Source organism: Nothobranchius furzeri, chromosome 3, assembly GCF_043380555.1.
Source record: "Nothobranchius furzeri strain GRZ-AD chromosome 3, NfurGRZ-RIMD1, whole genome shotgun sequence".
In the NCBI taxonomy this organism is placed as follows: domain Eukaryota; kingdom Metazoa; phylum Chordata; class Actinopteri; order Cyprinodontiformes; family Nothobranchiidae; genus Nothobranchius; species Nothobranchius furzeri.
In genome coordinates, this window is record NC_091743.1 from 78,649,659 (window position 1) to 78,673,514 (window position 23,856).

The window sequence follows — 23,856 nt, forward strand, 5'->3', positions numbered from 1 at the left end:
TATGTTGACAATGCTACCAACAGATCTTCAGTACAATTGCTTGATTTGCTTGAGTTATTTGACCTTAAACAAAATGTCCATGCTCAAACACACGAGCAGGGCCACACCCTTGACCTAATCTTAACTAGAGATGTTATCATAGATGTGGGGCTATCTGATAATTTCTGTGTTTTCTCTAAGATATAAGTCTCACCTGCTACTCTTAAATGTAGTTGTTCACAAAAAAAGGTATATAGGTGATCAGATAGCTGAGCTCTGGTTTTTGGCTAAAAACACAGCGGTTTTAAGAGCCAAAAGTTTTACCCAAAGGGGTTTTAATGGAGCACGTTAAGCCCCGGATCTTCTTCAGTCCTAAATCCACCCGTTCCTGATCTAACGGGAACTTCCACAAGGGTATGTAGGCCGACGAAATGGCGTTGAATGTGTTTATGAATCTCCTAACCAAAGCTTAGCGCGAAGACATCACCTTCATTTCCCATCAGAACTAATCGCTTCTTTGGATTTGCTGGTTCTGAGCAACATTCCACACTACACCATTCTCCGTCTCATTCACCTTAGTTACACCATACATTTAGTGTTAAAGTTTGTCTAGTTTAATTTGTTTAGTAATAAATCTTTAAACCTTTAAACTCGACTCTCACTCTTCTGTTGTCTCTGAATTAATACAAAGCTGTTATCTAATCTCTGCAATAAAAAGTTCCAATCTTCTGGTTAAAATAACCCAACAGATCCATAAGGTTGATTTCATATTTCCTATGGAATCCTACGCCTTATGGCTTAATAAATAACATGTAATTTAAATCATTACATTGACAAAATAAGGACTTTCTTTTCATTTTGTGTGTAAACTGTTATATTTTGTACATCTTGTGGCGTTATGAACATGCTGTTTGTGTTAGCTTAATGTTAGTCATGTGACTAGCCAGTTTGCTATGCTAGTTAGCTGATTTCTAATCTGTATTCTTTCAGTTTTGCAAAGAGAAGGCAATGGTCAGAGGCCATTCTTCAATAAATCTGCACAACAAATCAATTCAAGTCTGTTTATTGGAGCATCGTTATCTCGCTGTCTAGCTGGTGAAAACTAGGAAACTAGGAGTGAGGACAGCACAATAGATAAAAGCGACCGAAATGAGTTTTCTCCGCAAGGTGAAGTCTGGAGAAGGACACAAAGGTTTAGAAAAAAGGGAGAGGCTAGTTCAGAGGTCCTGGACTGGAAACCTGGTTTCTCTCGTTCGGCTCAGAATAAAAAACAAAATGCTGTTGGTTGTTTATAAATCACAACAATTTAATATGTAGAAAAACAACCTGACACAAGAGCAGAAAGTGGGTTCTCTACAGAGACAGCTGAGGAGGTTCTGGTGCTGGTCCTGTCTGTCTGGAGTGGGGGACAGCCTGTGGACTGGACCAAATAAAACCTGAACATAACATGACACGTGTGTCTGTAAAAACTATTTACACAAATTTACACATCGCCATGGTCAGTCCATCCCTCCGATGTCATGCTGTTTGTACGACTGTGAGATCAGAACTCCTGCAGGCAGAAACACATCACATGGAGAAGGTCCAGTTAGAAAACCCAGTTCTCAAGTTTCACCTGGTCAAAGCAGCTAACACACACACGCACGCACGCACGCACGCACGCAGCAAGGCAGCAGAGGGAGGAGGCAGAAGCACACAGAGAAGCTGCAGATGGCAGAGGGCACATGGGGACAGCTTCAGCCTGGTGGAGGTCACATGATCAGGTCAAAGGTCAGAGAGGCAAAAATGTCCTGCTCTGCTTGTGTGTGTGTGGTGTTGTTCAGCCTTTTCTGGGAACGGTTGGTGATATTAACATTCTGTTTGTGGCACATTGGTATATGTGAGGGAGCAAACTTTTCAAGATGGTGGTGACCATGGTGGCCATTTTGAAGTCAACCATCTTAGATCCAACTTTTGTCTTTTTAGCAGGAAGAGGGTCATGTGACGCATCAAACTTATTGGGAATTTCACAAGAAAAACAGTGGTGTGCTTGGTTTCAACGTAACTTCGAACATCGAATCAACACGACGACTCTCTCTCAATAAAGGCCAACGACTCATCAGGGGATGGAGAGACGGGGTACCCAGAGTAGTTTCTGCTCGTTTAATAACAACAGACAGCTACAGCTTCTAAGCTTGACTCTCCCATATTCTAGTTAGAATTGACAAAGCTCCTAGGATGAGAAGCGAAACGTCTTCAAGAAACCAAAGAAATCTAGTTGCCTTGATCTGAACCCTTTTGGATTAGGGGCATGGATGTAATTTTCACTTTAGAAGTGGGGGGGACACGGGGGTGTGGGGTGTGTGTGTGTGTGTGTGTGGGGGGGGGGTTCTTTACAGTATACTCTAATGGGAAACAGGCTTTTCCGCTTGGCCCTAGAGCTCAACCAGTGTCAATTTAATATAGCGTAATATTGTTTTTGGATGGTTAAAAAGTGCAGGGGTCAAAACTTGACTTTGGAAAAAGTGAGGGGACATGTCCCCCCTGCCCCCCCAAAAAAATTACGTCCATGATTAGGGGCTAGAAAAATACCTGGAAAAAGGCGTCGCCTGGAAGACTGAGAGCGGCACTGAGGCAATGACTGGCAGCTGGAGCTACAGGTGTTATGCAGAGAAAAGTTACCCTGCCTGCCAAAGGCTCCTCCTGCCTGCTCTGTCACGCAAACACGCATTGCTCAGCTAGAAAAGGTGAAATCTGCTTCAGCTGGCTAAATAACCAGGGTTCGAACCAGCGTCCGCACATGGCAAAACAAGATGAAAGACAGAGGCCTTAACCGCTGGACAACCAAGGCCGATACAACAGCAGACTTGTCTAAGATGCTGTTATAGGAATGTTTTGTCAGAGCGGGCGTGGGCGGAGCTTCACTGAAACACAGCGCTTTCTTTCCAGGTAAAATTCAGGTTGATGAAAATAACTCGTATGTAAGATAAATGACATCTCAATAGTGCCAACAGTGGTGTTTGATCATATATTGTGCCTACCTTTGCTCTCAAATGTGTAAAATAGCATATGACATCTTTAATGTCACTGACACACACACACAACACACACACACCCACCCACCCTCCCCAGCTGGTGAGCACCATTCGGTTTAACATCATTCATGACAGAAGTCAAACTTCATGGCTCTAGATGTTTTAGGTCCTGAATTCCTGATTCCAATGACCAGATCAGGACCTCCTCTCCATACTGAGGCTCCTCCCTGGGGATGGGGGTGGGGCGAGTCAGCAGGGCTAGCAGCACTCCCACACTCACAGGCAGCAGGGCAGTTCTTACCTGAGGCCAGGGTCCCCTCTGCCCTGCCCTTCATCCCTCCACCTCCGCCTCCTCCTGCTCCTCCTCCCAGCCCAGAGCCGCCCAGAGCCTCGGGCATCACAGGGAAGGAGGGCCGCTCACCCCTGTAAGGCTTGGGCCGGAAGGAGAAGTCTTTGTCTTTACCTTTGGAGCCTTTAGGTCGGCCTGCGGTCTTCTTCTTGGATTTGCTGTCCCCCTTCACACCCAGGAGGGGGTGCAGCTCTGAGAAGACAAGACAAGTTTCTCATTAGCTTCTCACTTCTTCACCACCAGACTGCAGAACCAGTAGGGAACATGGTAAATGGCCTGTATTTCATGTAGCGCCTTCTAGAGTCCTGGGACCCCCCAAGGTGCTTTACAACACAATCATTCACACACACAATCACACGCTGGTGGTGATGAGCTACGATGTAGCCACAGCTGCCCTGGGGCGCACTGACAGAGGCGAGGCTGCCGTACACAGGTACCACCGGTCCCTCCGACCCCCACCAGCAGCAAGGCGGGTTAAGTGTCTTGCTCAAGGACACGACAGCGACAGACTGAGCGGGGCTTGAACCTGCAACCTTCTGATTACGGGGTGAGCACTTAACTCCTGTGCCACCGTCGACCAAATACTGAGCCCAGTCCACCAGAACCAGAACCATTGAAGCGTGGTGTTTACCATCACTGGGAACCCCCTGCAGTTCGATGGTGGTGGTCCTGGCCTTCTTCTTGGCTGGACCTCCCTCAGACAAAGGTTGACGCTGCTTCTTGTCTCCTCCAGCCAGTGTGTCTTCTGGAGCTCCAGCCTGGACCGAGGCGTCTGGTGGAGGACCAAAGGGGTTTTCCTCCGGGTCCTCCACCTCAGGAGCAATGGGAAGATACAGAAGAGCCTTGTTGTCCTCCAGCTCTTCATCACTACAAGAAAAAAGCAACACAGGTCAGACTAAACATCTGAACACAAACATTTCTTTGTAATGTGACAGCAGAAACCCAGCCCTGAATTTTCACCAGGGATCTCACCTATCTCCTTGACTCCGCCCCCCATTTGGCAGGAATCAGCAGATAGTATTTTTTTACTTTTAGATAAAGTTTAAACACTGATCTCAGTAGGAAACTCTGTTACTTTAATTTAGTTTCAGTCTTTTGACTAAAATTCTTTTAGTCAACTAAAACAAACGCGTTTGTTCTGACATGATGATTTTCTACGTCTGTAAAGGAAATGTTAGCTCCACCCACTTCTACCTGTAAAGAAATGTGAAAAAGTCCCATTTGGATCAATAAATCTCTGTTTTAATAACAATAATTATTATATATTATATATATAATTATGAAATAAATGATAAATGAGCCGCACTTGTAGAGCGCCTTTCAAAGTCAGAGGACTCCAAAGTGCCTTACACTACAGTCAATCATTCATCCATTCACACACTGATGATGAGCTACAATGTAGCTACAGCAGCCCTAGGGCGCACTGACAGAGGCGAGGCTGGAATGGACCAATGGAAAATACCAAAAATGAACACCGACAGTTTAACATTGTGTCTGACAGTATTAATAAAGTAAACAAATCTGTATAATGTGCAGTAATATTTGTAAACATGACAGGAAATGACATCAAAACCTTCAAAGGTGTTACTCTAATAACAAGAGAAGGTAAACTAAAGGCAGGAACTGCATTCAGGTGCGTTTATTAGAGTTTAACCTGCACTAAGGTGGGCCATTAGAACACCAAACCGATGAGATTGGCCGTAGCAGCGCCACAAGCAGCGCATTCGGTTCGGCTCCAGTAGTCTACGCCTGACCTCTCCCGCCCCCACCCCAGCTGGCTGCCAATACTGGTAGAACCAGAGGAAACCCCGGATATGTACTCACAAGTAAATACTTTCAGACCATCACACCAAACGCTTTTCCACTCAGCTGAGGACATTTTCTCCTTTCAGACATAATTTGTTCAACTGTTACTGGTAGCAAGTTCAAATGGCAGCCGGCGCTGTCAAGTCCAGCCTGTTCCATTTGCTGATTGGTTCTTCTTTCCGTTCTCCCATCTTTTCTGACTGGAGTTTTGTTGTCGTCTTTAATTCATCAACAAAAATGTCGCCGCCTTTCCTCACACAATACAACCCTTCACGTGCACTTAGCTCATCACAGCAAGACTTACAAGTCCTTCCACGTGTGAAACACTCGACTACTCGGCCACCCTGTTCTTCTGATGATGACTCAGATTCTTTAACTTCTCAGTTTAACTAGCACTGCCTCTCCATTCTGGACAACATCTGTCCTGTTAGAACCAGATCAGGTCCTGCAGTGAACCCTACTCCCTGGTTTAATGACAGCCTTCGCAGCCTGAAGCGCCAATGCAGAAGAGTGGAGCGCTTGTGGATGAAAACCCATCTCCACGTCCATCTGCTGCATCAAAAGGATCTTCTGACTTCATTTAACTCTGTCAGAGATGCCAGGGTTGTCTATTTTTCCAACCTGGTGTCCCAGAACAAAGGGAACCCCAAGGTGCTGTTTAACACCATCAGCAGCATTGTCTCCCCTGCCTCTCCTACAGCCTCCATCCACTCTGTTGCAGACTGTGAGAACTTTCTGTCTTTCTTTGTGGACAAAGTCAATAAGGTTAGATCTAGCATCTCTCCTTCAGCCTTATCGCTACCTCTCCTGACTCCAACCAGGCCCATCATCCTAGATAGCTTTGCTCCCGTTTCTTTGCCTGAGTTAACCAAACTAGTTAACTCTATGAAGACCTCTGCATGCCTCCTCGACATCTTACCCTCATCTTTGTTTAAAAGTGCTTTTCAGTCCATCGGTCCCAGCGTGCTCTCTATAATTAATGCTTCTCTGGTTTCTGATCAGGTCCCTGCTTACTTTAAGAACGCTGTAATCCACCTGCTTCTTAAAAAAACGAGTCTCGACCCCTCTCTCCATAGCAGCTTCAGATCCATCTCTAAACTTCCGTTCTTCTCCAAGATCTTGGAAAAGGTTGTGGCTAAACAACTCACAGCTGCTTTTGATGAACATAACATCTATGATAGCTTCCAGTCAGGTTTTCGTAGAGCTCATTCTGCTGAAACAGCTCTTCTTAGGGTCTCTAATGACCTTCTGACTCACAGTGATGCAGGGGACTGTTCTGTTCTGATCCTGCTGGACCTGACTGCAGCCTTTGACACTGTTGACCATCACCGGCTACTGGAGAGGCTGAGAGACTGGGTAGGCCTATCAGGAACTGCTCTGGAGTGGTTCTCCTCTTATCTGTCTGAGCGTTCCTTTTCTGTGACCGTCTCCAAGTTTAGGTCCTCCACCACCTCTCTTACCCATGGTGTCCCACAAGGTTCTGTGCTGGGGCCTCTGCTCTTCTTCCTCTATCTGCTTCCTCTTCAGCACATCCTGAGCTCCATCAAAGGAATATCCTACCATCTTTATGCAGATGACACCCAACTGTACATCTCCTTTAAGCCCCATGAGATGTCTAAGCTGCAGCTGTTCCACACCTGCTTTGACTCTATCAAAACCTGGATGGTGGGAACTTTCTACAGCTGAATGAAGATAAGACTGAGATCCTCATCTGTGCCCCAGACAAGCTGGTTCCCAAAGTCAGAGACTCTCCCGGGCAGCTTGCTTCTCACAACAAACCCTCTGTCAGGAATCTTGGTGTGACATTTGACCCAGCTCTCACCCTGGATTCTCATGTCAGTTCTCTTGTTTGCTCTTCCTTCTTCTATCTCAGGAACGTTGCTAAGCTGAGTCCCATTCTATCCCGCTCTGAACTTGAGACAGTTCTCCACACCTTCATCTCCTCACGCTTAGACTACTGCAATTCTCTTTTCACATGCCTGAGCAGATACTCCCTGAACTGTCTACAGGTGGTTCAGAATGCCTGTGCTCGGCTTCTGACCAAGTCCTCCAAACACACCCACATCACCCCATTTCTCCTCCAGCTTCACTGGCTGCCAGTCAACTTCAGGGTTCATTTCATGATCCTGGTTCTGGTCTTTAGGGCCTTACATGGACAAGCACCACCGTACATTGGTGATCTTCTCAGTCCCTACACCCCCAGCAGGTCCCTAAGGTCCAGTGACCAAAGCCTACTGCTTGTGCAGCACCAGGCTAAAGGTCAAAGGTGACAGATCATGCTACTGGACAATGAACGTGACGTACTCACCGTAACGGATGTTGGTAAACAAGGCAGTCTGCTGTTGAAGAAGGCAAAAATACATCCTTTTTCTAAATAAAGAACTTAAATGCATCTATCTGCTCCTGGTTCTAATAAAGCCAAAGTCCTAATAGTCCAGAATGGTTGTAAAAGCTGTTTCAAACGAGCTGTCGCCATCTTGTTTCACTATGTTGCATCATCCCACCCACCAGACGAATAGAGGGCCCTGATTGGCCCACAAAGTGGATAAAGCGCTGTGATTGGTCCATAAAGCGGATAAAGAGCTGTGATTGGTCCACAAAGCGGATAAAGCACTGTGATTGGTCCACAAAGTGGATTAAGCACTGTGATTGGTCAAAGCAGATAGAGTGCTGTGATTGGCCCACCATTGTGGACCAATCACAGCACTCTATAGGATTGAAACCCCTCTAGAGAGCTGTGATTGGCCAGCCAGAATGCTGCTAGGTGCTGCGGAGGTTCCGATGGAGCCTTCCTAGACCAGACTTTGGTCTAGTTCACTGGGCTAGCAAGCACATTCACTGCCTTTTTTTAAAGAGTCAGAAGGCAACTCAATTGATGCTGTGGCGTTCCCTCAGCACACGTTTTAGTTATACATTAATATAATTTAATCCTGTTTCATTCTGTTGTCTTAACTACATCTCTATATATCCATGGACCACTGTTGAAAGCAGCTTGGAACTGCACTGAACCGAGACGAGCTGCGATAAGTAGGTACTGGTGGAAAAACCAGGCATCCACAGGACCCAGATATGACCCTGTGAAAACATTCCTTCAGGAACCACCCAGGGGTGTTACTTCAGACCTGAGAGTCAGGCAGGGTCCTCACACCTCAACAGATCCCATAATAAACATCCGCTCACAGGGTTCAGCATTCTAGTTTCTGCGTGGGTCTAAGCCCAAGTTTAGGTCTAGGACAGGAATAACCAATCCTGGTCCTGGGGGTCCACTATCCAGCACATTTTAGTTGTTTCCTGCTTGGCCATACGTCTGTTAACACAATTATCCATAACCAGTGTCACCGAGTAGAGGATGATGATAATCCCTAATCATCCCTGAGAGTACTGAAGGAGGAACATCTGATTTTGGAGTTCAGATGTGAAGAAACACCTAGTGCACCTTCTCACCTGCTGCAAAAAGCGACGATGGGATCAACAGTCGTCACGTCCACCTCTTCATCCTCAGCAGCATCTGCACCTGCAACATGAAGACCAACTTATGTGAGAGGTTTCAGGGGAATAAACCAGATGTTCCCTCTAATCACAAGCAAGTAAAAATAGACCCCTTCAGCCATCTTCTTTCAGTATGTTTTTTTTTCCTTTGTGGCGCACGACTTTCGGGACTTGAAAAAACATCTGTCTTTGTCCCAATTAGTCCGACGGTAATAACCGTAGACCATGCAGATTTTGGGCATTTTAACACCCAGTCACCAGAGTGAATAGGGTTCTGTGCGGCGCAGGCTACTTCCGGACTCCTTCTGCATTTGGTGACTTGGAGGCAACGTCGTGAAACCCAGCTAGTTTACCAGCAGTTACACTGAATCATTTCACCTTTCAGACACCTGCAGGACAAATCAGATGCTTTTTCTGTAAAACACAGAAAACAATTGGAGCCATGCTTTAAAACCTCCAACCTGGACGTGAGATCTTCTCTCTGTTATTGTAGTTTAATCATATTAGAGTCATTTAGACACACTTTGTAAAAACCTTTTCCCACATGTGTGAAACTTGTGCTGGTACGTTTTTACATTCTGTCTGACAGCTGAAGAGAAATTATTATAAAAATTTCAGACCTCTTATCTTTTACAATGGAATGTGTACAACCAGTAACTGAATGTGTATGAAATAACTAAAATAATGGTTCTGGGCTGGTTGGCGTCAACCAGGAGGAATGTACATGAAGGCTGCTGGGTTTGGAAGGTCGATGTTGGCTCAGACCTTAGACATTCACAGCACACATGCATGTTGAAGAGCTTTAAAAATATTTAGAGAAGCTTTTATTGTGACACAACTTTATCTCTGTTATTTACAGGTTTTCACTCTTATTTATTTATTTATTTTTAAACATCTTTTTCAGCATTTTCAATATAAAAGAACACATTATTCACTATACCTGTCTGCTCAGGTTCACTCCTGTCTTCATCCTCAATATCAAACTCGGACTCTCGCTCCTCGTACTCCACGTTCTCATCCAGCTCCTTAAAGTCTGGAGCAAAGGCACTCCAGTTCTCCTGCAGAAAACCAACAAAGAGGAGAGGTTTAATTGAAAGAAAAGAAAGAAAATTATCTTTTATAAAAAAATTACGAGGCACTTCACAAGAACAAAAAATTCCAAATACAAAATAATCTTCAAAAAATGATTTAAAAATATGGTTAAAATTAGAATAAAAAATCAAAAATAAAGATTTGTGATTTTAAAAAACGTAAGGGAGAGAAAATGAATGGAAAAGAGGGAAACCAGTGGATCCCGACAAAGAAAGAGCAGAACAAGGAGAGGGTGGTGATGAAGGTCCCACCAAAGCCTGAACAGGTGAGTTTAAAGGAGACCACTGAGTCCACTGATCTCAGGCTCAGGGGGAGAGAGGTCCAGAGTCTGGGGGCCACAGCAGCAGATGATCTTTGATCTTAAAGAGGTCCTTCACTCATATTTTTAACACACTTCAAGTGGTCTCTAGTAGGAATGAATGCCTTGTAAGGCATACTCTGGGGAAAAAAGCTCCAGTAGAGAATTCAGCTGGAGAAAGTAACTGCAGACGACAGGATTTGGACTCTTAAGACAGTGCTGAGGACAAACGCTGTGGTGTTGGGAAGCAGTAGCTCAGGAGATAGAGCAGATTGTCCAGTAATCGGAAGGTTGCAGGTTCGATTCTGGCTCCAGACAAAGAATTCTGCTGTTGTGTCCTTGGGCAAGACACTTGACCCACCTTGCCTACTGGTGGTGGTCGGAGAGACTGGTGGTGCCTGTGCTCAGCAGCCTCGCCTCTGTCAGGGTGCACCAGGGCAGCTGTGACTATCGTAGCTCATCCCCACCAGCGTGACTGAAACGTGCTATACAAGTGCAGTCATTTATCATTTGCTTTGTTTGATTTTCTGTGTAAACCTTGCCGACACGCTGGTGATCCAGAGAAGATCTTATGAGCATAAGATTTACCACTCCAGTGGATTTATTGCTGATTTTTTTTTAGCATCAGCTGCAGATATACTGCATGTTTTTCTCAACAAATCTGCGAGAACGAAGAACAGATCTCAGAGCAGAGCGCAGGTCATCAGGGTCCTTTACCAAACAGGAAACCTCAAAGACTCAAGGTCAGACATGAACACAGGTTAACACACCGACATACAACCAATAGAAAGGTCAAGGAAGCACAACGAAGACAAGGTCGTTGTAGCCTGAGCATAAGGACTGACCTCCACAACACAGGGTCACAAGGGTCAAGGTATGACTCTGGTCAGCTGTAGCCAAGCAGAGACTTTGCCAAAGTAAACGGGACATGATAGAAACGTCTGACCCACTGTCTAAGATAGCATCACAGGTTAGCGACCCCTCAAGGGTCACTGAGATGTGAGGTTTCCGTTTGGGACCTTTACGGATGATTTTGCACAGAAGTGTATACTCCCCTAAAGGATTATTAGGAACACCACGCTAATACGGTGTTTGACCCCCTTTGACCTTCAGAACTGCCTTAATTCTACGTGGCGTTGATTCAACAAGGTGCTGAAAGGATTCTTTAAAATGTTGGCCCATATTGATAGGATAGCATCTTGCAGCTGATGGAGATTTGTGGGATGCACATCCAGGGCACGAAGCTCCCGTTCCACCTCATCCCAAAGATGCTCTATCGCAGGGGTGAGGAACCCTGTTCCATCAAGGGCCACTATCCAGCATATTTTAGTTTCAACCCTGCTTCAACACACCTGATTTAAATCAGCAGGTGATTAACAGGCTTCTGCAGAGCTTGATGAGCTGCTGAACAGGTGAATCCACCACTGAATCAGAAATGTTGGAGCAAAGATGTGCAAGATACCGGCCCTTGAGGACCAGGGTTCCCCACGCCTGCTCTATCGGGTTGAGATCTGGTGACTGTGGGAGCCATTGTAGTACAGTGAACTCAGTGCCATGTTTAAGAAACCAATTAGAAATGATTGGAGCTTTATGACATGGTGCATTATCCTGCTGGAAGTAGCCATCAGAGGATGGGTGCATGGTGGTCATGAGGGGATGGACATGGCTAGAAAGATAACCAGTGTCTACGTACCACTTGGTTCTGAGCCCAGATGGATACGACTCCACTGGAGATGGAGGCAATGATGGGTCGAACAGGATGCCACTGGAAACGAGAGTTCTGCTGTTTGAACCATAGAACACAGACCTTCTGATCTAGAACTTGATTTAAATGTTCTTACTGCCACATCCAGCAGCAGCTCCCCTCTTGTTCCATGAAGAATCTTCACCAGGTTTCCGATGCTTTTCTCCCAGATGTAGAGGGCGTGCTGCCGGGCTGAACCAGCAACGATGTACTCACCGTCACCAGAGAAACAGCAGCGCTTCCACGGAGTCCTGGGAGCAGCAAGCACACACACGCACGCACGCACACACACACACACACACACACACACACACATCAGAATTAGTTAACAGCCACAGCTAGAAGGTCAAACACACACACAACTACACACGCACCTGTTGACCAGGTCCTGGAGCTTCTGCATGGGTTCAGGCTCTCCGTCGCGACCACAGGTCAGGATTTCTCTGCCATCATAAACCCGAATTATCCGGTCTGCCGTGTTTATAAGGAAACAGCTGCAGAAACACAACAAGGTCAGATCGCTGAAGTTGTGTACGGTCTAAGGAAGGTCATGTGACCTTTACTGAGAGACTGCTCACTCTAGGACCAAACACAGGTATAACTATGGTCTCCTGTAGAACAGAAAACATGTGATTTTCCAACTTGTGAAGGACATATTAATGTTTATGACTTTCACCCTGTTTCTAATGCTGGGATCAGCTACAGGATCACACACATGCACATCCTTACTACAAACATATGACCCAGAATGGTCCTCTGGAGTTCCGTCTACATGGAAACTACATATCAAACTACAGACGTGAACAAAATAGTCGGCACCCTTTGGTCAATGAAAGAAAAAACCACAGTGGTAACAGAAATTAATTTCTCTGAACACAGAGCTGATGTGCCTTGGCAAAAGGTTCAGTTTTTGTCTAATCTGTCCATGGGACATTCTCCCAGAAGCTTTTTGGCTTGTCAATATGCAGGTTGGTATATTCCAGTCTGGCTTCTTTATACTTTGTTTTCAACAACGGTGTCCTCCTTGGTCATCTCCCATAGTCCACTTTGGCTCAAACAACAACGGATGGTGTGATCGGACACTGATGTTCCTTGAGATTGAAGTTCACCTTGAATCTCTTTAGTTTTTCTGGGCTCTTTTGTTACCATTCAGATTATCCATCTCATTGATTTGACATCAATTTTACTCCTGAAGCCACGTCAAGGGAGGTTGGCTACAGTCCCATGGATCAGAAATATCTGAATATGTGCAACTATAGTCACAGAAATATCTAGCTGCTTAGAGACGGTCTTAAAGCCTTCACATTTAACTCAATCACTGCCAGTTGTTTCCTGATCGGTAAAGGCCTTCGCTGCCAGCATTTCTCACCGTTTTTACTGTTTTTTAAGTCACAGAATGTTGCGCACTAGAATGATGTCGACGCCAAAACAACCAAAACAAGACTCAAAAATTATTCATTGAGAAGGAAGGGGGGGTTATAAATTACGGGAACGGGAACAATTTCATTTCAGAATTCCTTTTGCACGTACAACAAGTAAAACCTTTTGTATTTCGGTATGTGGAGCAATACTGTGGAATAGGATGGAGGGGACACTAAGGAAATGTGTTACTATGATTCTGTTTAAAAATGAATACAAAAGCAATATTTATACCAGGTACAGAATTGAGGAGGTTATTTCAGTTTGATAGTCTGTGTTTTAATTACTATTATTATATTAACAAGGACATTATTATATTATAATGTAATAAAAAAGGACAGGCATAAATATAAGCATTTTGCTTCTACCTGAGCCTTCTCAGTCACTTTGAATGTAATGATTTATGTTTTATGATTATATTATGTTTTGTTATATTTTTGACTGAAATATGGAATTTAAAAATAAATAAATAAATAAACCTGGCATTTTTAACATGGGAGTCAATGAGGATTTGCTCACTTCTGGTGCCAGCCCCTAGTGGATGAGAGTAGAACTGCAATTTTAGGCACTTACTTGTTAGGATCAGCTCAGGGTGTCTGGGATTCCTGCTTGGCCGCCCGCAACACAATAAAAACAAGTGATGGAGTTCTGTCAGGCCAAACAGCACGTAAGCACCGGGCAATTGGACGGTCTGTCCCTGCCCATGACCAGCTTAAGCCAGTCTTTAATGCCAAAGGAGGGAAAACCTTTCCATCATGAGGTGTAAAGTGGCTTGCTAGTATCAAAATGAGCCAAACAGATCTGATAAACGATTTGTCACAAAGTTAACCGGTGCTTAAGAACATTATATACAGCCATCAATTGTTATGAACTGACAGCACGCAAACGTATTGTAACTCAGCTTCTGCTTCCAATTTTAGATTACGCAGATATACTATATCAGAACTCCTCAGTTGCTAGTCTTCACTCTCTTGATGTTATTTACAATAGCCTATGTGGTTTCGTTTTGAGGTGTCCTTTAAGAACTCACCACTGCTACATGTATGAACAAGTCTCTTGGATGACCTTGAAAGCAAGACAATTTCATTGGTTGTTATTTATTTTTAAATGTATTCATCTTGATTTTCCATCTTATTTGAAAGTCTTGTTAGTACCTATCAATGCTTTGTATTTTACCCGTTTTAGTGAGCATCCTTCATTTGTTATTCGTCGGTTTAAAAAAGAAGTTGAGAGTTATGCCTTCTGTGTTAAAGCTCCTCAGGATTGGAATACATTACCTGCTAACTTAAGATCTATTTCATCATTTCGTTTATTTCATAATTCTATTGATGAGCATGTGAAGCCAACTTGTAATTGTTTTGCCTATTGTGTTTAATATCGTAGCAGCACTCAATTTATGTTGTTTTTCTATTGTTAAATTTTTATCTGTTAATGTATTTTATATTTGTTGTTACAAGTATGCCTACAGATACATGGGGTAAGCCACAGAAAGTGTTATTATTATTATTATTTTTTTTTTCTCTCTCAGTTTGTTATGGATTAACGACTTTGCCTTCTTATTATATTTACTTGTTGTATGGTAGGAGGACCTGCTCGAAAACGAGATGCCACATCTCAAGCAGTTTATCCTCCTGGGAAGAAAAATATAAGTTAAATAATAAGTAATAATAACAGAACCAGTCTGACAAATGATCTGACAGATCATTTGCTGCTGTGGCCCCCAGACTCTGGAACTCTCTCCCCCTGAGCCTGAGATCAGTGGACTCAGTGGTCTCCTTTAAAAAGCAGCTGAAGACTCACTTGTTCAAGCTGGCTTTTGAATGGCCTTCTTCACCACTCTCTTTATTCTGCTCTCTCCACCTATCCCACCTTCCACAGGATCCACTTATTCCCCTCTTATCTATTCACTCTCACTCTTTCTTTACATTTTTAATCACAAATGTCTATTTTTTGCTCATTTTAAATATACTTTTAACCATTTTCTAAATTATTTTTTATATTTTTACATTTTTTGTTTTTGTGAAGCGCCTCGTGATTTTTATCTTGATGCAAAATAGAAAAGACATTTTCTTCTTCTCATTAATGCTGCAGGTCCTGACAACACATATATAGAATAAAAAACCAAAAGCGTTGAATGAAAACATGCCAATATATTAAAAAGGTGAAAAAATTACTATCAAGTCAGAACAATTTACTAGAAAAGCAAATTAATTTACTATATTTTAAAGGGACATTAAGCCGGGGTTTTTTTTTACACCTTAACAAATTCCTTCAAAAGAGGCTTCAGTGACTGTATTGGTAGAAACTTTACCATCTTCACATGGGAATGCCCTCTGCAGACCAGAAACAGCAATTAACTGTTTCGTTGAGCAGGTGGGTGCCTTAGGGGGCTCTCTTTGCTTGCCTAACGGAACATTAGCCATTTTCTGTGCCGGTAGCTAATAAAAGGCTATCAGTAAGCATTTTCAGTTTGTCGATTTTTATTAAAGTAACACAAGGCGAACAAAAAAAAGGAAGTTTGCTTTGTTTGTTGACATCATGGTGGAGCCTGGAATTGAAAGTCGGTGAATTATGTCTTAGGAGGCTAAGCAAAAAGCTAAAACCAGGGTGAACATCGACGTGGCCTGCACTAGGTTAAGAAAGTTAAAGGATCACAGACTGATGGTGAGCTGGCTTTGATGCCACTGGACTTGCAAGCTGCTGCAGGTTGTTAATGACAGTTGTAATTCCACTTTCAACCAGTAGGGCGAAACAGCAGGAAAATGTTTGGTGTTACTTTAGGGACCTTAATTTGAGCTCATGTATTTTAATACCTTTTACTACCGCACAGAAACCATACTTTTATTAAGCACTTATCAAACAAAAAAGAAACGCAGAAGGAGCTCAGCCAGATGTGCTAGAACTCCGTGGCAGAGTTTGTATTTCCAGGTAAGATGAAGAAAGATAGGCTCACCTGCCCTTGCGGGCAAATTCAATGGACTTGATGGCAGTGGTGTTGCTGGTGCCGGTCGTTACTCTGAAGGATGCCACCAGCTCCTGACTATCTGTGTTCAACACGAGAATCTGCATCAAAGACGATAACAACAGAAAGTGTGAGGAGGGAGTATCTGGATGACCTTTTAACCCTGACGGTAAGAGAGGCGGACCTTTCCTTTGGCATTCCCAGTGTAAATATATTCTCCTCGTCGGTCGAAAGCTGCTACCACGTTCAGGTCCGAGTCATCGTCCACAGGCAGGACAACGTGTTTGGAGTCTGACAGAGTCAGCAGAACCGGGGCGGACTTCATGGGACACACAAGCACCTTGTCCCTGAAACACAAATGTGATTTCTAAATCCTGAGGCTGAACGAGCTACGCCTTTCTGATCAAAGTTATTTCAGAAAACATGACCAAGGCTGCTATTGTTGCAGTGCTCCTGACTGACCCAAGACCTGCAGCTGAAGCTTGATTTGAAGAAAATTGTCAAATAGAAATCTCAATTTTCTGTCGGACAAATCCAATTCAATCTTTCCACTAAAGGGTTCAGCTGTAGTGGATCCAAAACATACAATGAGCCGGATAAAACAGAAACAAACGGATCTGACACACTCACATGTCTCGAGGATGACACTGCAGTTTCAGAATGGGTGAAGGAAAGCGGAACCTCTGGTCACAGTCTCCAGTCAAGACGTCCCACTGGGAGACAATGTTGTCTGTAGAGGCACTCACCAGCTTGTGGCCGTCTCGACTCCAGCTGGAAAGGAAAACACAAACAGGTTATGTTAGAAAGCCACAAAGATGTTAGCATCTCCACTTCAGTCAGGTCATTCCACTTTATTTAGTGTTGCAGATCACAGCTAAACTGGTCTCAAAGTGCAGGGAAAAAATCCACAACTCCAGTTTATCCCAGGTCCAGACTGACCCAATTAAAGACTCGGATTTAGGAGTTTATACAACACCTGTCAATAAGATATGCGCTAGAAAAGATCCGGTTAGGGTCAGAGTCTGGGTCATTTCACTCATTTACAGAGCACCTTCCACAGCCCTTAACAGAAGCAGACACACGAGAATACATGTAATGACTGCTTAGACAAAGCAAGCAGTGGCTAATGCGGGCGACTAGCCGCTATAATCGAGTATGGTGCGCTTCTTCAAAGATTCATAATTGTTTACGTCCGCATTTTAGATCATTTTCCTCAGCTCTACAGAGCACCTCAACTAAACAAAACAACATGCTGCCTGAAACTTGCTCTGATTGGTTCATCGGTGAATCTGTCGTGCAGACAGAAGCAGGCTATCAAATAGCGTGACTCGGCTGAGAAAAAACGTGAGCCCGTAGACGAGTCCAGAAAAAACGGCACAGGTGATGGAACACAAATAGACGGTTCTACGATCTCCGAGCTTTGGTAGATCAACATCACTTTATAATCCTTAACGATCTTATATCGTCAGATCGCACGGCCCTAGATCTAATCTTTAGCCACAAGATCCTGAGCAGAATGGGTGACAAATGGAATAAACGGGAAGCTCCAAAAGGATCGGGCTCAGAACATCAACAGGTGATTATTTCATCACTACACTGATGACAAAGGTGAAAAGGGTCAAAGGTTGTATAAGGTTTATTACCATAGAGAGCAGACTGGATGTATGTGTGCACTGATGATTTTAGCGATTCCTCGCGTGAGGAAGTCCCAGATCACAATGCGACCATCGTTGCAGCCCACAGCTAGCAGGGTGCCCCAGCGATTAAAGGTGCAAGTGAGAGCCATGCTGATACAGTCCAGAGTGCCATCTGCCTCCTATGCACACACACAACCAGAAATAACACTGTTTTACTATAGCGACAAACTCAGACGGATGTGTAATCAGAAACATGATCCAAAACCATAATATTGACTGATTTTATGACTCACCTCTGGATAATTCTGCCCGAAAGATTCTGCAAGAGAAACATGAAACAGTGTGTGAATTTGTCTGTGTGTGGGTGAATGAATAACAAATGGTCCCTGTAAGGCACCATTCAAATACAAGTCATTTACCATTTTTACCAAAAAGCATGATTTATACACCTATGAGTCGTGAGAAGGGGTGTAACAGTTCACGGAGAAGTGTTGTTAAATATACATACACACACATGTATATACACACACATTTATACATATATATATGCACACACACATATATATACAGTATATATATGTGTGTGTGTGTGTGTGTGTATATATATATATATATATATATATACATATATTTGCGGCCGAGTGTGAAGCAGCTGGGATGAGGATCAGCACCTCCAAATCTGAGACCATGGTTCTCGACCGGAAAAGGGTGGCTTGCCAACTCCAGGTCAGGAGAGAGGTCCTACCTCAAGTGGAGGAGTTTAAGTATCTCGGGTTCTTGTTCACGAGTGAGGGTGGCAGGGATCGGGGGATTGACAAGCGGATTGGTTCAGCATCTGCAGTGATCCGGACGCTGAGCCGATCTGTCGTGGTGAAAAGGGAACTGAGCCAGAAAGCCAGGCTCTTGATTTACCGGTCGATCTACATCCCAATCCTCACCTATGGTCACGAGCTTTGGGTAACGACCGAAAGAACGAGATCGCGAATACAAGCGGCCGAAATGAGTTTCCTCCATAGGGTGGTCGGGCTCAGCCTTAGAGACAGGGTGAGGAGCTCGGACATTCGTGAGGGACTCGGAGTAGAACCGCTGCTCCTCCAGATCGAAAGGAGTCAGTTGAGGTGGTTTGGGCATCTGGTCAGGATGCCTCCTGGACGCCTCCCTGCAGAGATGTTTCGGGCATGTCCTGCTGGCAGGAGGCCCCCTGGTCGACCCAGGACACGTTGGAGGTTACATCTCCAATCTGGTCCAGGAACGCCTTGGTGTCCTGCCGGAGGAACTGGTGGAGGTGGAGCTCCCTAGTTGGGATGCTGCCCCTGTGACCCGGATAAGCGGATGAAGACGACAACGACAAATACACACACACACACACACACACATATATATATATATATATATATATATATATATATATGTAAGGATTCTATGCAATGTTTGATAAATGAGACCCCAGGACATTTTCTGTCTGATTGTAAGTAACGTGGCAGCAGCCTTATGACTTTATAAATCTTAATGAATCAACTCCATCCGATTTTGTTTACATCTCGCAGCCTCGCTCCACTGGGGTGGGGGTCTCGTGATGAAAATGGCTGCTGATTTCATAGCAGAATCTCTTACCTTGGTTTCGCACTGAAAGCAACAGTGTACCGAAAAGGCAGAGGAACGTCACTGCTTCAACTAGAATCCATTATGGACTGCTTCAAACAAGCAGCAATTTCCAGGTGTGTCCCAGACGAGGCACAACGTGCCATGCTGCTAAAGATAGGATCGGGTTCTACTTTCACGCCACTGAGGCTTCCAGTGTGATACCGGCTTTAGTTCTTTTTAACCTATCAAAAACAAATGTCATCAGTTTGGAAGTCTGCTTTTGTGTCTCCTTCACTAAAAGGTGGTGACCCGGCTCTATTAACCAATTACAGACCAATATTTAATCTGTGTGTCCTGGTAAAACTTCTAGAGACCCTAGTAAGTGAACAACTGAAAGAGTTTTTATATTCAAATGACCTTGTCTCAAGTCTGCTGCAATCAGGTTTCAGTAAACAGCACAGCACCATCACTGCAGCTACAAAGGTGATCAATGACAGACTTGTTGCTCTGGATAAAAAGCAGTACTGGGCTTCACTTTTTATTGATCTGTCAAAGACCTTTGACCCTGTAGACAATGCTGTTTTAAAACATAAGCTTCTCTGATTGGGATTGTCTGAACATCATGGTTCACAGACTACTTGACGGACAGAACTCAGTAGGGTTGTCACGGTAACCGGTGTTGTGATAAACCACAGTAAAAAAGTTAACAATAATAATAACTGTCTTGTTTTTAAAAAAAATATTATCTCTGTGGATTACCATGGCTGCGGTGTAGGCGCGGTGACCCTTACCAGCCACCGTATCATCTGCTGAAGTTGCCGGCGGCACATGCGCACTTTGTTGTTTACAACCAAAACTTTCTTGAAGCTAAAGCTGAAATAATGGCCAAAGGAGGAGACGGCAGCGCTCAGGACATGCATTATCCCTCAAAGACAAAGTCGGAAGTACGGGCATTTTTTGGATATTTGAAGAATGCCGAGGGACAGTTGATAGAAGACGGCTATCCTGTTTGCAGCACGTGCAGAAAAAGTGTCTGTGAAAGGCAGCAACGCTTCAAATCTCATGACACATCTGCGTGACCATCACCCACAACTCTACAGTCAACGCAAGGCAAGTTAACGTTAGCGTTTTAGCTAAAATGCGTGATCCGAGGATTTGGGTTGAGGGAGAAGGCAACGAGTCGCTATATAAAGCAGCCGCAGCGCCGCTACCTGCATAAAACCGTGTTGCGGACACCCCCATATTGAAATGACGCTATGCATTACGGGGCTCCCAGGGGCAGATAAGAGTTGGTCTCTCTCCGAGAATAATTATGAATTTAACAATGATTACTGCCTGATGACATTTTCCTAAATCTGCAAAGCTCACTGGAAGGACACAAACCGAGGACAATATTTTCCTGATTTAGGGTTTATTACTCAAGTAAGGGTAAAAAAGTATCTGATTAGATGGCTACTTGAGTACTGAGTATCATCTGGTCTAATATTTTTTAAATGACATCAAACAGATAAATAAGAAGTTATGGGCAAATATTAGTATTTTAAAGACTAAAGGGGAAAAATGTAAACAAATAAACAACATCATTATAAAATAACAAATTTTAGGCAAAATTTAGACACAAACTGAGGACAATTTTTCCTGATATACAGGGTTTATTTAGTTGTCTGAAAATGTAACGCATTAAAAAAAATACTGCAATAACACCGAAAACCGTGATAATTTTGGTCACAACAACTGTGAGGTTAAATTTGCACACCGTGACAACCCTAGAACTCAGTGCGTTAAATGTGATGGGTTGTTCTCTGAATTGTTGAGTGTTCACAAGGGAGTACCACAGGGTTCAGTTTTGGAACCCCTCTTGTTCATTATGGACAAAATGTGTCGGATGCTAATTTGCACTTTTACGCTGATGACACGATCATTTACTGTTGTGGACCACCACCCCCCACCCCCCCACCCCACCCCCATTAAAGCTGCTGAATTCTTACAGAAAGCTTTTAATGAGGTCCAACAAACACTTCTGCAGTTAAAATATGTCCTCAATGCAGACAAGACTAAGCAAATGTTGTTTTCTAACTCTAAACAAGACCTCTAAAGATGCCATCAGTTACCACTCAAAGGAAACATTATAGAGGTGGTCCACTCCACACATATAAATACCTTGGTGTCTGGCTCAATGACTCCCTCTCCATCAAGCCCATGTAGATAATCTTGTGAAGAAACTCAAACTCAGACGGGGTTTCTTTTTTAGAAATAAACTTTTTTCCTTTGAGGCAACAAAACGACCAGTTACTGCAACATTTCTGTCTGTTCTGGATCATGGAGACCTTTTGTATACGAGTGTCTCAGCACAGTATCTTGGTAAGACTGATGCGGTTCATCATGCCTCGGTGAGGTTTATTACTAACTGTAGACCACTGATCCATCATGGTGAATTGAGTTCTCCAGTGGGATGGCCTTTATCCACCAGGAGGTTGGGACATTGGTACACCTTCATTTATAAAGCCATGCTTGGATTACTACCCACCTACATCTGTAACTTAATCTCACTGAGAAGTGTAACTTCTCTCAGTCTAGAAGAAAACGATCAGCTGTTACTATGTGTTCTGTTTGCTCGCACCGATCTGGGTTGAAGGTCTTTTGTTCACTCTGCTCCTTCTGCATGGAACAGGCAGCAGGAAAACTGGAAATTAACAGAGTTTTTCTCCTTGGTTACATTTAAAACCAGACTGGGAACCCTTGAGAGGATTCTGTGTTTGTAACTGCCTTCTGTAATCTAGTACATAACATGTCTGTGGAGCTGAAACAACTTCTGCTGCCTCTGGGCAAGGACTGCCTAATTTTGGGCAAGGACTGCCTTGGAAATTAGGCTTTTCATCTCAATGGGACCTTCCTAGTTAGATGAAGAATAAATACATGAATAAAATTAAATATTAATTATAATACTTTCTCGTGTGTGCTATAATTAGTGATGTTTTACCCAAAAATTTGACTTTGTACTGAGTTTGCAAATCAGCCTCTGGCTATAAAACCAGGGCTGCTTAGTCCGTTCAGGCAACGTATTTTTTCTTTCCTTGGTTAACTGAACTAAACTGAGACTAGCTGGCTGTCAGACGGCTAACTAGGTATCTGCTGCCTCTTGGCCAGATGGTTGTGGTAAATGAGAATGAGTAATCAATCGACTCATCTGGGTAAATTAAGGTTAAATAAAATAAATAAAGACGGCATTCGGATGTTACTTAAGACAATGAGATGCGGCTAACTGGGTCATTTTAAAGACATTAAAACTTTTAAGTGTAAATTAATTTATCAGAATATTTCCTAAGAATACTATCAGTTTAAGATGTCTACCAAGAATTAACCACGATTCAAAAACTTTGATTAAAACAATAAGGATTCATAGTTCCTAGCTTACGATGCTAACATGTAGATCAGCGCGACACAGAAACACAAACAGAGAAACGTGTGCTAATTACCGAGCAGCTCGAGATTCATCGCTGGACGAAAAAGTATCCAAAGTTCTTCAACAGCTTGGTTCTACTGACGATTTATCAAACTTTGTTCGATTTATTTCACATTTGCAGCTACTTGGCTACCCCAGAGAGACACAAGCAGCGGAAAGGACCCTAAATGATGGACGGTGACCAAAGATGTGCCTGAACAAAAAAAAAAAAAAAAAAAAAACGTAATATTAACAACACATTACTTGCTTGTTTGTTTGTTTGTTTATCACAAAGTAAATGTATTTATAATGTGTATATAAAACCGATTTCATTTTGCTTATATGTATTTAATGTACATAGGGACAGGTGAAATAAGCTATGCTTCTTTCTATTCCTTTTCGAATAATTTTAGTTTGTGATACTTTGATTTAAGTTGGAAAGTCTTATATGGTAAGGCCAATTTATTACTAATATTATTTTATTATTATTTATTTTTAACAAACTACATTTGTTGTTTTCTTTTTTATCTTTGTGAATTCAGCATTGTTTGACCTGTTCGAAATAATTAAAAAAATTATATGCTTAAAAAATAAATGTCAAGCAACAGCAATGATAAACTCAACTCAGTCTCTGTTTAAGTAGCACTTATACCCATGTCTGCCGCTCACAGCTCCCCAGAGCATGGGTCAAATGCAGAGAAAAAAAATTTGTGGATGACTTTACCTGTAACGCTTATGTTGTATCGGGTCACTGACTAATGTCTTTACAGCAATCCTCATAAGTAAGCATGTAGTGACAGTGGAGAGGAAAACTCCCTTTTAACAGGAAGAAACCTTCAGAGGATCCTGGGATGGAGAAGACAGAGCACACACACATACACACACACACACACACACACACACACACACACACACACACACACTTGTATTTATATGCTTGTGTGGACCCTCCATTGACTTGTATTCTTTTTTTTTCTTAATTTTTGTGACTGTATTATGCCTAACCCAAACCATAACCAATGTGGTTCTATTCCTAACCCT

The 23,856-nt window shown here is 43.3% G+C and overlaps 1 protein-coding gene across 2 annotated transcripts; it reads right to left on the minus strand.

The window, feature by feature from the left end:
• Positions 1–1,264: 1,264 nt before the first annotated feature.
• On the minus strand, positions 1,265–23,002 carry rbbp5 (retinoblastoma binding protein 5). 2 transcript variants are annotated; one of them, XM_015958267.3, is made up of 14 exons: positions 22,850–23,002; positions 18,083–18,108; positions 17,796–17,968; positions 16,783–16,923; positions 16,337–16,499; positions 16,144–16,253; positions 12,146–12,265; positions 11,869–12,022; positions 11,721–11,792; positions 9,578–9,695; positions 8,593–8,662; positions 3,974–4,209; positions 3,457–3,534; positions 1,265–1,531 (listed from the first exon to the last, which is right to left on the minus strand). In XM_015958267.3, exons 1-14 carry the CDS (start codon positions 22,866–22,868, stop codon positions 1,479–1,481), a joined length of 1,533 nt encoding a protein of 510 aa, XP_015813753.1. In that variant the 5' UTR covers positions 22,869–23,002; the 3' UTR covers positions 1,265–1,478. The 2 variants fall into 2 exon arrangements, with proteins under 2 accessions (XP_015813753.1, XP_015813752.1); XM_015958266.3 differs by having other exon boundaries at positions 3,295–3,534.
• Positions 23,003–23,856: the final 854 nt, after the last annotated feature.

Coding starts and splice junctions, on each gene's coding strand:
- rbbp5 (XM_015958266.3), bottom strand. Junction 16,924..17,795: donor CATCCAGTCTGCTCTCTATG/GTAATAAACCTT, acceptor TTTCCTTTCCAG/CTGGAGTCGAGACGGCCACA. Junction 8,663..9,577: donor GAGTGAACCTGAGCAGACAG/GTATAGTGAATA, acceptor TTCATGTTGCAG/GTGCAGATGCTGCTGAGGAT.